The following is a 17,500-nucleotide window of genomic DNA, read 5'->3' as shown; positions in this document are numbered from 1 at the left end:
AAAGTTTTAAAATAGGCCATTCATTGAAGGTGCGCCTTATAGTGCGGAAAATACGGTAGTCTTCTTTTCTTTTTGCCGTTTCGTTTATTGATTTCATCTTTTGTCCCGGTTAGAACTTGGTCTCTCCAGCTGGCACTGGACCCTGCAAGACAGGAGTTTCACATGTATTTTTCACATTTTGCGTCTTTATGGAGGTTTTATGTGACAAACAGATAAACAGAGCTCACCACTATTTAAAGTTTCTATGTAAAAACTAACCCAACAGATTATCACTTCCCCTTTACATTAAGATGATTTGCTGCTTTGCCTGTAGCTCAGAATGAGGCTCGTGTTCTGCATACAGACTGAAGCATGAGCTTATAAAGCCGGCATGTTTTATTTCTTTGGAGTGGCGCTTTATGTGTTTTGTTCTTGACCTACATACAGCTGAATGAAATAAAACAAGTTAAATATTTCCCAAAACTCAAACACTGAGTGCACCGAGTGACAATGACCCGACTGTACAGGACAATTACAACAGCAGGAAGCTTCAGCTGGAAAAGAAGAAAATCAGCTTACATTTTTATCTCTGCTCCTCAGACTGCGGCTCGGATGATGGACTGTCACTGTTGTTAGTATCTGTAGGGAAACATGAACATATTCAGGTTTTGTACATTTTGATTGTACAGGTGGAATCAATCATGCTGTATAAAAATACAAACATTTCTCAATTTGTTTCTGACATAAGACATTTCCAGTTTTAGGTCACTTAGGATTACTGCAGTTAGTTCTATTTGCTAAATTCTGTCTTCAAATTAGACGTTTGAAGTTTGTCCTGTGGACATGAGCATCCGGGAAGGCGAAAGAAACCAGGAAGAGAATTGTGGACTTCCTCCATGAGGTGATTGCGTGTTGTAACAATCACAGAATGTCCAGCATTGTGCTGTTCCGGAAAGAAACAGGTTCTGTGACCCAGAGGTGAACGTGTTTGGGTGTAAAAGGCTCCACTTGCATCAACAGCAACAACAAACATTGTCAATCTGGAGAGACAGACTCAGAATCCACATTCTGGACTAAAATGGGCTGAAAGACTCCAAAAAGAAGAAGAAGAAGAAGAAGCCATCACTCCAAAACCGGTTTCAGTATAAAGAGCCAGATTAGAGACTTCTGTCTGATGATTGAATACTGATGCAATAATTCAAACATCAGCCAGCCCAGGAAGTTAAACTGTGGGTGAAAGTTGGTCTTCCAAATAGACAATGATCCTAAGTATAACAGCAGATTAGTTATGAGTGACGCAAGAACAGCAACGTCTGGGTTTCTGGAGTGACCATCACAGAGTGTAGATTTTAGTTCCAGAACTTAAAATAAAATCCAGAGAAGTTTATGGATTCATGACTGAAACGTTGAATCTACGGCATAAAGTTAATGCAATTCAACCTAAATACTAAACTTCAGAGTTTGAAGAGTGTAAGAAAGAAAAAGAGAAGAAAAATTGCAACATTTGTTTAGCATGGAGAGTGCTGTTGGTAATCCTAACTGAGCTAAAACAGGAAGCGTTTAGTCTGATTTAACGTCAGACAACTAGAAAACGGTTGTCAGTCTTTCATACCGTGATGTGATCTGATGAGAAGGTTTTTACCTGGTCTGCTTTCCTTACTGTCGTCTCTGGATGTTTCTCCAAAATGTGCAGCATGGCGTCGTGCAGCGTTAGGAAGAACATGGAGGGCTGAACCTCCTCATCAAAGAAGCAACAGCTGTGGAGTTTCTCCAGGATGTACGCTGTGGTTCAGAAGAAATGAGAGTTACATCAAAACTTCCTGTTTCTCTTGATGTGAGAGCTTTAGTTTTTGTCTTTTCAAAATCAGCTAGTTTTAGTCTTGGTGTGAAGCTTTAAACTCAACTTCCAATATTCGTATCGGACTGTCAACTTAAATGCAAATGAAAGACGCCACTGGAAGTCTACAATTTTTGCTCATTCTTCTTGGTAAAACAACTTGACTCAGTCAGATTGGATGGAGAGAATCTGTGAAAATAAGAACTTGCTGCAGATTCTCATTCAGATTTACATCTGGACTCTGACTGGACCATTCTAACACATCTAAACCATTCTGTTTTAGCTCTGGCAGTCTGTTAGGGTCATTGTTCAGCTGGAAGGTGAACTTTGACCCAGTATCAAGTCTTTTGCTGTCTCTTTTCTTGTGTTTCTTCGATTGATGAACCAGAGAAAATGGACTTTTTAAAGATGATGCTGCTAACGGTGTTGTAACTTGTCGGAACCGGAGTTTCACACTTACGATCACAAGCTACGATGTAGACCTCAACTTCAACACGGACCAGTTCTTTCAGCAGCTGCGAAGGAAACAGAGGAGACGAAGATGGTAGGGGAAAAAGTGGGAGCAATAAGAAGATATTTGGATCAGTGGAAACAGATTCCCTCACGGTTTTGAGTCCCTTCAGCCCAGATATGTCCAGAAAGGAGACGGCAGCGAAGTCCAGCACCAGGCTGTGGATGTCCACCCTGGGAACCACCATGTTGGCAGGAAGTTCGGCGTTCCAGTCGATGCGGATGGGAAGGTCCTTGAAGTCGATGGGTTTGTCCAGCTCCTCATTGTCACTGTCTTCTAACGGGTCCGTAAGGGAGCTGTTTGTTGTGTTCATGAACCCTTTCTGCAGCAGGAAAACATAGATTTATTCTTAATTAGGAAGATTTTAAACATTGAGAAAAACGACAGAAAGATTCCTTCTTACTGGGTCTTTACTGGTAGCTTTGGTGCCAAATGCTTTTAAGGCATTTTGTCAAAGTGGAATGATAACAAAACAACAGTTCAAATGACACAAGGATTTTTCCTACATACAGTGGATCTCCATCTATTCCCAGTTCAGTATTCATGGATTTTTTTTGTGGAACATAATGAATTCATTTATGGGAAACCTGCCAAAACAAAGCATATCTAGAAAAAATGCTGCTTGGCCTGCTATTGACTAGTATTTATATGCAAGTGAAGAACAGAATGTTGGAAATGTTTTGGGATATTATTTTGAAAGTTCTCAAGTTGTAGAAGACTGACTGCATTTTCAATAATTGTTAGTCTGTCTGCCTGATTTTTTTTACAGTGCAAACTACAAAGCAAAGTACAACAAAGTATCGTTCAAAGTGATATTAAATGTCCATGTCAGACACACTCATTTTTAGTGTCCTCATTTTTCACGACTGTAAAATGTGAATAATATGAATAGTTTGAAATGTAACCAAAGAGTCTGTTAATGACCATTCAGTGCTGGATTCAATAATCAGAATGTTATTACAGAAATATTGTTTTAGTTTATGTCAATATGAGGAATGATATCTGTTTGACTCATGGTTCTTTCTGCATATTTCATTCATTATTAATCACAGAGGTAAAACTACATCCTGGTCTTGGATGTTGTGGAAGAGCAAAATAACAAGTGATCATGGACAATTCACCTCGTGTTTTTTTATTGGTTACTGGCATAGATAGAGGAAGATAATCCCAATCAGACCATTGTAAATCTTAATCTATATCATACAAAATCAATAGTACTGTCAGGATCACAGGCTTGTTTGTGTCCCATTCACACCGTTTAATCTTGATAGAAGGAAATAAACCTATCACTGTTTACTAGAAAGCATATCTGCCCTCAGTTCAATCGGGGCTTTTCCAAATGAGGATGACTCGTTTTATACAGACGTTAGATTGACATGCGTCAACAAGTTGTCATTAATATGTAAAACTATACATTGTGTATAGTGAACAAGTTGTCATTAATATGTAAAACATATTCTATACATTCCAATTAGAAAAAAAAAAGGATGACAATATACCATCCTGCACAAGTTCTACAGTGCCGTCTTTTCCTTTCTGCAATGCAATGACATGGTCTGTCAACAAATTACAGTGTTTTTTTTTTTGCTTTAAGCTATTTGTACAAACTATTTGACGATGCACTTCCTATTTTGAAACTGACGATGAGAATTTGATAGATGCACCAAAGCGACAGGCTGGGTGTGTTTCACTGTTGAAAATTCACAGAGTTACGTCAAAGCAAAACAAGGTGACGATATCAGCGCAGATGCTGAGTTGCTCAACCTTTTATTGTGCTGAGGAATGGTTTATCTGAGTGAAAGCCGCACGCTGTTGTTGTCGTGGAACAAATAATACTCACCGACGTCCACTGCAGGTCGCCTTTCTTCAGAAGTTTCCGGATCCTACTCAGAGCTTTGTTTCTTTTTTTCAACACTCTCAGAGGATTGAAGCCAAGCTGAAAACACAAGGATCAAATTTACAAGATAAATGTGCATGAATCTTTTTAAGAGAAGCGTGTACACTGTGGTGAAACTTACAGATTCCACTAGCTTGTTCCTAAAGAAGTCCATGTTGGCGAAGAAGATTGGGGACGGGATTCTGAAGATCTTCACCCCCTCTGGTTCATTTATCTGTGGAACATCAGGATCACCAAGCACAAGTTATTGTAAATGTGTGGTAGAGAATACAGACACCCAATGACCAGAAGAGGGGCAGCTTTGTGCAATAGCTTCTATGCCTTTTGAAATTTAATGCATTTTGTCACTTCAAACCACCAAGCAACGTAGTTCACATGGATTTTATCTGACAGACACAAAGTTGTGTTTAATTCTAACATAGAAAGAAAATGATACATATAATGTTTTCTTGGTTGTAAAACGTGAAAATGTGACAACATAGCTAAAGTTTAACGTTTTGTGTCAAAATCTCATGCTACTTGTTATAGCTTGCTGCCTGAAAGATATAAGGAAGGCTAAATGTGGCTAACTTACACAGATGTAGTCCTTCCTGTCTTTGTAAATATCTGTCCCCTCAATGTTGGCTAGCACACTGCAGCGAGGGCTGAAAAAGAGAAACACAATAAAAGTTTAACTTTGGTACTTCCTAAATCTGCTTGCTAGCAACTGTGCTAGCATAACTGCTTCACTTGCTATGTTACTTACTCAAAACATTATTTGTTCATGCTTATACCAATTTTGACATGATTGGGAAACATTGGGTAGAGAGATGCCAAAATCGCCATCTCTCTACCCGTATGTTAGCATGCTTTGTGTTAGCATGCTAAAATAAAAGAGCGCAGACCGCTGGGATTAACAGCTGGCAGGCTGAAATTCCTACAACAAGCTGTATTAGATATTAGAGCATCGTAGTATTTATTTGTCAGTTGTAATTCAGATTTTTTGTGGCATCAGGAAGTAGACCCTGCTAAGATACTAACAACTGAACCCGGAGGACGACGCAGATCAACTCCACACCAAGACCAACAGCCAATCCAAGATCCAGCCCCAGGAGGATGGATGCTCCGCAGGTGATCATCCACACCACCTATACATGCCAAGAAGAAATACTTGTTTTTGTTAAATGATCTTTATTAACTCAGTTGGTAAGACTGAACATTTTTCTAAAATAACTCAATTGTTCAATATCTTACACAATCTGGCCTGTCTCTCCTCCAGAGGTAAGGAATTTCATTGAACTGCATCAGCATACCCTTCAGGTTGATGATGACCACGGCCCCCAGCACAGACTGTCAAAACACCAGGACAAGAGTTCCTTTCAGAGACCTGATTCTTTGGCAGTGTTGCTCTTTAGCAGACTGTAGTTCTCTTACCTTTGGTAAAGGCTCGAGAAGAAATCCAATAGCCAAAGTGACAATCATCACTATAATAGCTGACAGTAAACCAGCGATCTGAAAAAATATAGAAAGACCATCAGACTGGGAAATCCACACAACTAAAACAATCAGAAGCATATTTGAAAGGATTTGTAAATGATTTCAAGTGACTTAAATATTTCTTAAAAGGACAAAATATCATAATCTAGCAACAGAAAAACAAAAAGACTTGACAGAATTCAAAGGATATTAATCCCAGCAGGTGTTTGCATTGATTTTCAACCTGGATGTGGCAATTCTAAAACACGTAACCATGACTACCATCTGTTTACATTGTGTCCATATCGACATTGTCTTGAAGCCTGTCACCATTTTTAATTGAAATATGTGAAATAGATACCCCCGGATTATGAAACAATTGGATTATTATATGTAATGGAACCAACAATCATAACCTAATAGATTAGGTGACAACACTGGTGATGTCATGGCAACAACAGAGAGTCAGCAGTGAAAATGTATTCCTTTACTGACAATTAGCTAGAGAAGAAATATTTTTCCTGTATCAATTGTGTAGCGTTGTTTTTATGTGACTTTGAAGGGCTAAATAATATGTTATTGTGAGAGAAGTAAATGCAGATGGACTTGTAGGATGTCCTTGGAATAGTATTTATACAACTAGATTACTATATTGCAGTTAAAGCCCTAAGAGTAAAACATGCACTGATTTTATGTGGAAAAAATGAGACTTTCACAATCACTCTGATTTCACAGAGTTCTGTTTTGGAGATGCAAGAGGGCTGTATAGTTGTACTTAAATCCACTTTATCAGGTTGTCTAAAAATAAACCCCTTTATCAACTACTATAAATATTAATCAACACAACTGCTCATTTTACCTGAGTTTTTCCTCCTGTACTTTCTTGCACTGCACTCCTGGAAAGCGCTGTACTCGCTGCAAAGGCCTTGAAGGACGCTCCAAAGATATTGCTAACTCCGAAGGCGATCAGCTCCTGCAGCCAGGTCCAGGAGAAAACGTGACTTGGTACAGAGGTACACATCACAAGCATACTAGACCGTTTACCTGGTCAGTGTTGCAGCGTACCTGGTTTCCATCTATTGTGTAATCATGTTTTATAGAATAGACTTTTGCCACAGAGAAGGCCACAGCAAAACCCACTATAGCCATTGGGAAAGCTTCCATCGCCGTGTGCTGGAAGACCTGAAGGTTTGGGGCGACTGGAGGCTCGTATCTGAAGCAGCACACAATCCGTCAGTCAAATATAATCCATATACTATTAGTATTAAAACAAAAGCACTTGTTTACAAAGTATTCTGCCAATTTTTTAGCCAATCAAAGTAAATGCAAGATAGAACAAGTTCTACTCACCCTCGGGGAATTTTTCCAACAATGTCAATGCCAAATCTGGTCTTGAAGTCAAACGCATAAGAAACTCCACAAGTAATAACAGTCTAGGGAGAACACAGGGAACATGGGGGTCAAAACTAGACGATACACATAATTGGTGTTATTAGATTTACAGTAATACAGTTAATAATCCTTTATTTGTTCCCCTACTGAGGGACAAATAAAGGTGTCTAATTATGTGCTTCTGTTTTAGTTTTGTATGTCCAATTGTAATACCTCATCAGAAACCTTGTGACCTTATATCACTTTAAAGGTATTTACAGTTATAAATATAACCTTAACCTAAACCTGTGCTATCACTGCATCTGTCAGATAAGAAAACGGTTATAACTATGGAAGATGTTTCATAACGCTTGCTCACCATGATAACCTCTATCGGGATGGGAACGGGCAGTTTAGATTTGTATCTGTCATTCAGCTCTTTCACAAGAAACACCACCACCATGATCACGAGGGAGATCACAATGTCACACACGTTGCTGGACGTGATCTTCTTGAAGATGATCTCCAGAGTCTGAAAAACACAACAGGAGTTTAAGGGATACACCGCCTCGTCGCTCCCTTTCCAACGTTAAGGTGAGAAAACGACGGAACAATTTGTAATTACATATATAAGGGAGAGGGGTCCACTGATGCCAGGAACCTGGAGCCCCAACACAAACTTTAACTGAGATACAAGGATATGGATGGCAGCAGCTGTGGTGAACCCAGAGACCAGGGTGTCAGACAGGTACATGACCACGAAGCCCACCTGTAGGACTCCCATTGCCAGCTGGAAAACCAAAAGAAATCCAATTGAATTTGCTTAGAACATTTAAGATGTTAAAAATATTCTGAATGTCTCATTTTCCACATTTCACTACACAACATTAATTTTAAGGCATGTCTCTGTACAGAACAAACAGAATTACATACACAAATTAATTCTGTTAAGAAATGAAACAAGTTCATGTTTACTTGCTCATACAGTTACTAAAGTGTTTATAGTGCATGGACCCTTAAAGGGGCAGTATTTTATATTTTCCATACACATGGTGCCATTTTATGAAATTTTGCCTCTGTCTCTTTAAAATATCCTGCTCTTTTCTGAAGCTCTGCCTTCAGGATGTCATCACAACATGGCTCCTCTATTAACCCTTTAGCAAAGTTTTTATCTGGTGAACTGAGTAGTAGCTCCTATAATGAGCTCAATAGTTCTGCAGTTCTATTAGGTGTTGGCTAATTGCTGCTGGCTAGTCTGAAGGAGCTGAGTGGAGGAATTCTGAGAGGGAGGCTTTGCACAGAATTTCACCAATAATTTAAAGTAATTTTCATTTCATTGTCTACTATAAGAAGAACACTCTAACTGGCCACTTGTTAGTGCTGTGTAAGACATGTTTTCATATTGTTTATGTCAAACAAACAACATGAAAAAGAGACTGATGGTTCATTAAAAGACAATGAGCCTCTTAATGGAAACCAAGGCTCTTTGGACCAGGAATACATTTTTGAATATGTTATAGTCCAATTTTGAACAACCTATGGAAATTGTAGCCCCGGTTTGTGGTTTTCTGGTTCTATAGCCCATCTGCTTCAAGGTTCCACTTGAAGGTGTGAAGAACTTTCTACTGCCTTGTTGCTGAAATGTGCCACACAAATTAACTTAACTTGACTTGTTAAGTCCATTAAGCCACTGTCACCTTATTCTCCTTAACCATTGACACCAACATGGCATTTTTGCAGCTGCTTATTCAATATTTTCCAGTTTCAGACTTTTGTCAGTAAAACTAAGAGAGGACTGTGTCTACAAACTCCAGCAGATCTGCAGCATCACTGCCAACACAAGTGACCTTTGGCAGAGACTCGAGGTCAATTGGTTAAATACACAAGTACCTATCTCAGTATATTGCTACCATCTCAATTGCCTAGCTAGACCATGCTAATCCATTCAAGGCAATAGAGGGTTTCATGGATAGTTGCCATGGGCATGTGAGATACGGCTGAGGTCACATGAACATTTAACTTTCATTTTGCCACTGTGGCTTCCCATCATCAACTCTTATCCAGATCAGCTCAGTAGCTTCTTTCGGCAGAGACAAGTTCTCTTGCCAAGTCTGAATCACACCTCGTTTCTAGTGCAATAAATGTGTTGGGAAATAAAACAACAACCTTGGTTTGGATGTGTTTACTGACTAAAACGTGGCTGCAGAACATTGTATCTTTCCTGTCTGTTATTTTCCATGTACAGTAGATACTGACGTAATGAACTGAAAGGTTAAAAAGGTTTCCGACCTGCATGATGCCAACGAGGAAGGTCACAGAGGAGGCCACCAACACTCTCTGCTCGTCTACAGTCAGACTTGTAAACCCTGTGATGTTGGCAGCTGGCCCTTCGTCTGGGATGAGCCTAGTTACCACCGAGCCAATCATCAGACACAAGACTGGAAAAGGACCTGCAGAATAGTAATATAGTGGAATGTATAGTTCAATTGCTTGAGTGTTCGCCTTGAGATTATGTATAAAGACTTATTTGTAGTTGGCCTGGCCCAAGCAGGCGGTCTGTTCATCAGCTCCTGCTAGATCCTGACCTTTCTGTTTCTCTCTTTATGCTTCTGAAGTTTGGTTCTTTTGATGTAGCTGCTTTAGGCTGTACCCAGAATGGAACTGATAGGCTTGTAGATGATCTTAACTTTTTTTATTTTTTCCCTGTCAACATTTTACCAGACATCAACTGCTCCGACACCATTGTGCAACTTTGCCAACTAGTAACAGGAAGAAGGTAAAGACTCGTCATCCTGAAGGACTAGAACTTTGGGTGCTTAACTTTCACATATTTTAATCATTTCTCCCCATCCTCCATGTTTCCTGCCACACCAACAGTTCAAAATGAGGGTGTAGATTTGATTTGATTGGGGTCAAAATTGCTATCTTTGTTACATTTTCAGCTGACGTGACTCTCTGTCAAATGAACCAAACCCTTTGAAAAGCCTGTTTCACTCCTCGCCTGTGGTGGTGATGCACCAACAACCACTGAAGGAAATGATACAAAAACCTCTGAAGGAGAAACTGAGAGCAAATTATTTCTTCACAAAATATTAAAAATAAAGGGAGTGGCATCATATTTTACAAGTTGTAGCATTTCTCTTTTGTCTACACATTGACCACAAACCATTTCTTCTGCCAGCGACTTGACTCACACCTTTGTTTAGATTGTAGAGTTGGATTAAAGCAGACCAAACATATGAATGGGCTGATATGAATGCAACCTTAGACAGAGCAGCAATAAAAAAAAGACAAAATTCAAAATCATGTCTTTTGTGTATGACGTCCCATTTCAGGAAAGTCTTCCATTGATCAGAAGCTAGAGGATCAACTGCTCCAGAACATGAGAGTATGAAACCTTTTCAAACTCCCAGGCTGTGAGAGATAAATCTGAGATCATCTGGTCTTCATCAGGTGACCTCTATGGACGTCCGATGAAGACCACTGCTTTTTATTTTGCCCCAGGTCAACTAATTGGTTTTTGGGGTGGAGATTTTAGCTCTTTAAATACCATTAGAACACTATGGCATTCTAGAAAATGATGTACAATGAAATGGTTAATTGTTTTCACAACTCATCAAAAATACTTAACTAATGGGAGAAGTAAATGGAATGGTTTCTTTGAGAGCACAAAGTAGAGAACTTTTTCACAGACATTTTGTTTTCTGAATGTCAGCCTTACCCACTGAGATGTGACGAGAGGTGCCCAAGAAAAAGTAGGTGATGATTGGAAAGAAGGCAGCAAAGAGTCCATACCAGGGAGGCAGAGAGGCCAGCAAGCAGTAGGCAAGACCTTCAACACAACAATGTTATCAGAGTTACGGTACGTTGGTAATGACTTTTAGTCAAAGCAGGTTACGTTTATTTTAAAGGCTCATTAGAAACGACAGCTGGTGACCAGAAGAGTACATTAGATAGCAAAAGAAGAAGCTTTGATTACACATTACATTAGATAGGAAAGGTAACAAAAGACTTACTAATTTGTAATATGATAAAATACTGAGAGGAAAATATGTTTAATCCAACACAAATAATTTCATGATTTATGAATGTCATTGAGAAACTTTTCTTTTCTTTGATAGAAACCTAAGTTTAAAGAAATATGTTTTTTATTTTTATTTTTTTACCATTTTTGTTCATCACAGTTGAATATTACACAAAAAGTGTTGAGACAGGATTTTATGAATGTCTCTAGACGACCCAGTTTCAATGTAGGAGCTTTTTGAGAACCATTAAAATAATCATTTATTTTTTGTAATCATTAATACTGAGACAGATCAAAGGTGCCCTATATTGAATTTTGCATAACACTAATTATATATAAATATGGGTGTCATCTGTGTAGCCGTAGTGCTTCCTTGACATATAGCTATACAACAGCATGCAGAGAGAAAAGTATGGACCAGTGAGCAGAGCCTTTAGGTACTGCCCAAGAGAGGAGGACAGAAGAGTAAACACTCACTGAGGTGAAGGTTGAAACCTTTATTCTATTTCTATTCTATCAAAACCTTTATTGCCAATGCAGCGTTCCAAACACGACACCAATTATGATAATCAACAATAAAACCAATCCAATCTGTAGCTTATCAAATATCATTAAAAACCTTTGGACTTTATATCTTGCTTCACAACATCTAACTCTTCCAAGTTACGTCTGATTAGTTATGTTTATTGATATTAATATCCATTGGGGTTTTTTATAGTCATATTATCACTAAAAACTATTTTGCAATGCTATTTAAGGTCAAAAATGACCAAGTTATTCCTGAACTTTGCAGGCATCAGTCATAAATTTGGGCCAAATATTAGGTGGGAATAAACTAATGATGATACCTAAAAGAGACAAACAGCTGTGTGAATTACAACAGCATGACATCAGGATCATCAACAATCCTTAGATTAAGACAACCAGCCATTGTCCACTCAGAGGTGTGGATAAGCAGAGTGGCTGAACATTTATCAATCCACTTCTGGGTATGTTTGTTCCGTGTGCACATTCAGAGGAAAACTAATTACCAAAGGGAATGTTTTCACTGATGCACATTTTATGTTCATGAGTAGCAAAATCCCATCAGCCCTCAGTCTAACCTGCTGCTATCCAATCAGAATGAAGTCTTCTACTGCTGCGTTTGTTTGGGACTCAGTGAAGGCGCCGTTGAGTCTTACCTTGCAGGACAGCCACCAGTCCTGTGCTGACACCAGACACGATGTCACTGAGCAGCCACTCTTTGAATCTGTAGATTTTCATCCAGCCGATGATCGGCAGCAGAGAGAGAGCTGCGTTTTTGGCCCGTTTGGAGTCACATCTGAGGCCGGACGAAACAGAAACACAGGCAAGTCAGTCACTGCCTGGATACAATACAATAAACTAGGACATGTTTGTTAATCTTCTGATCTATGACTTTGTGAGTAAATATTTACTTTTCCTACATTTCCAATATAGAAAAGAAATACACTTTATTGTCCCACAGTGGGGAAATTGATGTCAGACAATAAACCCTGACTGAATATAAAATGTGTGATGTTTAGAATATGGGTGCTGCCTGGGAGCCTGGCTGGATGGTTGAAGTAAGAAACTCAACTTTAACTGCTTTTTAGAAGCCAAACAAGGTTTAAAGGCTCTATATACATGCAGATCTCCAGGGGTTTTGGGCCTTAAACATCGTAAACCCTGACCTGAACAAAGACCTCTGTTTAAAATGTAAAAGTCGAGCTGAAGTTCAACAACATGACAGTAAAACTTCCTCACTTTGTCTTCTTCAGCAACCAATTGTTCCTCATTTAAATTCAGCCCAACTGAATGCTCAAGCTTTCAAGTTAGAGTCTAAAGTTTGGTAGAGTCAGAAATGACCAAAATCCAATATTAAAGTTGCAATCCAGATTTTAGTGAAACTGTATTTAGGTATAGTTTATCGCCTAAACAAAGATTATCAAAATGTTTTTCAATTATCTTTGGTTACTTTTCCTGAAAAAGTTTATTTTATCAATATAAAATATATCTTACCAAAATTAAGCATCCAAGTCTTTGATGACATCACACAAGGGACCTGATCAGAGCTCTTTGAAGTTCTCACACTTGTTTGTTTTTCTTCTTGTTCTTTGCTGCATGTTTTTAATTCAATTTGTCCTTCAAGGTTGTTTACTTATATTCTGTCCAGGTTATTTACTAACGGTAGATAATTGGACTATATTTTTTTGGTTTTGCCTTTTGTGATGTCATCAACTCAAATGTCCAAAAAAGCTGGAAAAGCCATTTACTAAATTTGAGATTTTTAAAAACGTGACACTTTGTGAACTCCTGAAGTGGAAATTTATACTTCAGTGCCCAGTTGTGCCTTTGTTGACTGTCTACATTTGATAGTTTAAAAAAAATAGTTTCTTTAAGACCAAAGGTGTGTGTATTTCGTACCTGAAGTACTGCTTGACGTGGTCCAGAATTGTCTTGCGATGCCTGTAGACCTTCTTATGCTCCTCGTTGAATGAGTCCTCAGAGTACAATGGCCTGGTCACCACATAATGGCCGGCTCCTGCTCGCATCATGTTGCCTTTGCTGTTTGGAGGACCGCTGCTGCCCGCTATGTGACTCTAAGACCTAATAATCACATTAGGTCAGGAGGAGAAAACATGTGTTACCTTTGAACGTCACTTTTCAAAGATTAATAACAGCGAGAAGCAGAAGCTCCAGATCCTCAGATTCAGACAGAACACAAAAACCAGGCGATGTGATTTGACAGCCTCTGTTTTAGCTCCCAATCAGAGAGGAGCGCCTGGAATTGTAACCAATGCTCACTTTTTACAGCAACTTTGTATTTAGTCTGAGTCAGCATTGATTTTTTATTTATCTATTTTTTGGGACAGAACCATGTAGTTCTAGTTACAAGTGGGACATTTGGGGTCATTTTAGTTTCTGCCAGGCTAGTTCCTGTCATTTTAGTTGATTAAATGTAGAATATAGACGATGAAATTCACAGTACATTTTTTTAGACTAAAATGTGAAATCTTCCCTAGAATAACGGTACTTTACCTCATACCATCGCTCACTTATACTCCTATAAAAAAAATCTTATTTACTATAAATCTGACTTTTTGCTCTTTGAATATCACTAAAATTAGATCTAATTAGATTTAAATTCCTGCTGAAATTTTCCTCTTGTTTTGAAACAATCATTGTTATTTCGGTCAGTCATGCTGCATGACATTTTCTTTACCTTTTAATCCAGTGTAGGTCCCAAAAAAATGATTAAAAATATTTTTACTAACAAAATTCACACTCATTTTTGCAATAAAACCTCTTAGGCTAGAACAAATTTTGAATTTCACGTGTAAATCATTTGAAATACTGCCAAAGAACTATATACTATTACTTTTATTTTATTTTTTTATATTCCCATTAAACACATAGTGGTCTATTATTCCACATACCTCATACACTCAGTTATAAGCTTCCTTGCTCTGTTGCTCTCGTTCCAACACCCAGGGATCAACTGAGACCTCAGACTCTTCTGCCATCAATAAATGCCACCTCAGCTGCTTATCAGGACTGTAATTATTAACAGCAATTATGATGAGGTCCCTGCTTCATGCAACTGCTGGACGCCTGCATTACCCTTTGACCATTGTTCCCACTGATATCTGTTCTTTTGAGCAATGGAGGATGTGGTCAGGACACATTATTGCTTTTATAAAGTGGAAGTAAAGTAGTTTTTCACAGGAAGGAGCAGACACGTGAACTTCCAGGGAATTCTTCAGACACTACTAGAAATGAAGAAAAACAAAAGAGAAGAAAAGATCAAAAGAAAGTCAGAAAAGACAAAAAACATTCAATCCGAGTCATCCTGAAATAGTGAAAAAATAATAAAAATAGAACAATTCTACGAGTACAAAGTTTAACTAGAAAATTTCGGAAGAAATTTAGCCGGGGCCTGCCAAGGCGCGGCCGTGGGGTTCGGGCCCGGCGTCGTCGCGCCACAAATCGGCGTCGACGCCAAAGAACGCCGCGACGTAAGCAGTGGCACGCGGAGAACCGCAAGAACGTTAAGCGAGGCGGACGTGCACCGTTCGGTACGATTTAAAATGTTGTCGAGGCTTTTATTTTGGAAGTTTTGTTAAACTTCATTTCAAAGGGCCAAACTAATCCCATGCGTAATAGTCCTTGGGTTAAAATAGTTATATAATGCTCAAAACACAAGTAGCTGATGTAAAAATATTCAAGGCTTTTATTTTGAAATTTTCAGTATGCTTCATTTCAAAGGGCCAAACTAATACCACGTGTAACAGTGCTTTGGATGAAAAAGTCAAATAAAGCCAAAAAGAGCAATTACCTGATGTAAAAATATTCAAGGCTTTTATTTTGAAATTATTATTATGCTCCATTTTAAAGTTCCAAACTAATCCCATGTGTAACAGTGCTTTGGATGAAAAAGTCATATAAAGCCAAAAACAGCAATTACCTGATGTAAAAATATTCAAGGCTTTTATTTTGAAATTATTATTATTCTCCATTTTAAAGTTCCAAAGTAATCCCATGTGTAACAGTGCTTTGGATGAAAACGTCAAATAAAGCCAAAAACAGCAATTACCTGATGTAAAAATATTCAAGGCTTTTATTTTGAAATTATTATTCTCCATTTTAAAGTTCCAAACTAATCCCATGTGTAACATTGCTTTGGATGAAAAAGTCATATACGGCCAAAAAAAGCAATTACCTGATGTAAAAATATTCAAGGCTTTTATTTTGAAATTATTATTATTCTCCATTTTAAAGTTCCAAAGTAATCCCATGTGTAACAGTGCTTTGGATGAAAACGTCAAATAAAGCCAAAAACAGCAATTACCTGATGTAAAAATATTCAAGGCTTTTATTTTGAAATTATTATTATGCTCCATTTTAAAGTTCCGAACTAATCCCATGTGTAACATTGCTTTGGATGAAAAAGTCATATACGGCCAAAAAGAGCAATTACGTCATGTAAAATATTCAAGGCTTTTATTTTGAAACTTTTGTTAAGCTTCATTTCAAAGGGCCAAACTAATACCACGTGTAACAGTGCTTTGGATGAAAAAGTCATATACGGCCAAAAAGAGCAATTACGTCATGTAAAATATTCAAGGCTTTTATTTTGAAACTTTTGTTAAGCTTCATTTCAAAGGGCCAAACTAATACCACGTGTAAGAGTGCTTTGGATGAAAAAGTCAAATAAAGCCAAAAAGAGCAATTACGTCATGTAAAAATATTCAAGGCTTTTATTTTGAAATTTTCAGTATGCTTCATTTCAAAGGGCCAAACTAATACCATGTGTAACAGTGCTTTGGATGAAAATGTCAAATAAAGCCAAAAAGAGCAATTACATGATGTCAAAATATTCAAGGCTTTTATTTTGAAATTTTTGTTAATCTTCATTTCAAAGGGCCAAACTAATACCATGTGTAACAGTGCTTTGGATGAAAAAGTCAAATAAAGCCAAAAAGAGCAATTACGTCATGTAAAAATATTCAAGGCTTTTATTTTGAAATTTGAAGGATGCTTCATTTCAAAGGGCCAAACTAATCCCATGCGTAATAGTCCTTCGGTTAAAATAGTTATATAATGCTCAAAACACAAGTAGCTGATGTAAAAATATTCAAGGCTTTTATTTTGAAATTTTCAGTATGCTTCATTTTAAAGTTCTGAACTAATACCACGTGTAAGAGTGCTTTGGATGAAAAAGTCAAATAAAGCCAAAAAGAGCAATTACGTCATGTAAAAATATTCAAGGCTTTTATTTTGAAATTTTCAGTATGCTTCATTTCAAAGGGCCAAACTAATACCATGTGTAACAGTGCTTTGGATGAAAAAGTCAAATAAAGCCAAAAAGAGCAATTACATGATGTCAAAATATTCAAGGCTTTTATTTTGAAATTTTTGTTAATCTTCATTTCAAAGGGCCAAACTAATACCATGTGTAACAGTGCTTTGGATGAAAAAGTCATACAAAGCCAAAAACAGCAATTGCATGATGTAAAAACTATTCAAGGCTTTTATTTTGAAATTATTACTTTGCTCCATTTTAAAGTTCCAAACTAATCCCATGTGTAACAGTGCTGTGGATGAAAAAGTCATATACGGCCAAAAAAAGCAATTACATGATGTAAAAATATTCAAGGCTTTTATTTTGAAATTTTCAGTATGCTTCATTTCAGAGGGCCAAACTAATACCACGTGTAACAGTGCTTTGGATGAAAAAGTCACATAAAGCCAAAAACAGCAATTACCTGATGTAAAAATATTCAAGGCTTTTATTTTGAAATTATTATTATGCTCCATTTTAAAGTTCCGAACTAATCCCATGTGTAAGAGTGCTTTGGATGAAAAAGTCAAATAAAGCCAAAAAGAGCAATTACGTCATGTAAAAATATTCAAGGCTTTTATTTT

General features: G+C 37.7%; 1 protein-coding gene across 1 annotated transcript; it reads right to left on the bottom strand.

Annotated features, from left to right (window-relative positions):
* slc26a3 (solute carrier family 26 member 3) lies at positions 1 to 14,583 on the bottom strand. The gene is made up of 21 exons (XM_005815502.2): positions 14,512 to 14,583; positions 13,499 to 13,681; positions 12,256 to 12,395; positions 10,772 to 10,882; positions 9,340 to 9,500; positions 7,676 to 7,840; positions 7,430 to 7,582; positions 7,030 to 7,112; positions 6,745 to 6,892; positions 6,539 to 6,652; positions 5,638 to 5,715; positions 5,458 to 5,553; positions 5,245 to 5,351; positions 4,799 to 4,868; positions 4,346 to 4,438; positions 4,168 to 4,263; positions 2,422 to 2,649; positions 2,277 to 2,331; positions 1,622 to 1,761; positions 559 to 618; positions 1 to 142 (listed from the first exon to the last, which is right to left on the bottom strand). The coding sequence occupies exons 2-21, from the start codon at positions 13,627 to 13,629 to the stop codon at positions 110 to 112; spliced, it is 2,262 nt and encodes a 753-aa protein (XP_005815559.1). The 5' UTR covers positions 13,630 to 13,681; positions 14,512 to 14,583; the 3' UTR covers positions 1 to 109.
* Between the last annotated feature and the right edge of the window lie 2,917 nt (positions 14,584 to 17,500).

The sequence above is a fragment of the Xiphophorus maculatus genome, chromosome 17, assembly GCF_002775205.1.
Source record: "Xiphophorus maculatus strain JP 163 A chromosome 17, X_maculatus-5.0-male, whole genome shotgun sequence".
NCBI classification, from domain to species: Eukaryota; Metazoa; Chordata; class Actinopteri; order Cyprinodontiformes; family Poeciliidae; genus Xiphophorus; species Xiphophorus maculatus.
This window is presented reverse-complemented; position numbering and strand designations above follow the sequence as displayed.

What these genes read in the sequence shown, in the direction of transcription:
- slc26a3 (XM_005815502.2), bottom strand. Translation starts at nt 13,629, where the DNA reads ATGATGCGAGCAGGAGCCGGCCATTATGTGGTGACCAGGCCATTGTAC. An exon ending in ACAGGAAGGACTACATCTGT is followed by an intron (nt 4,439 to 4,798) that starts GTAAGTTAGCCA and finishes GATGTTCCACAG; the next exon opens with ATAAATGAACCAGAGGGGGT. An exon ending in TGAGGAGCAGAGATAAAAAT is followed by an intron (nt 143 to 558) that starts GTAAGCTGATTT and finishes CCTGTCTTGCAG; the next exon opens with GGTCCAGTGCCAGCTGGAGA.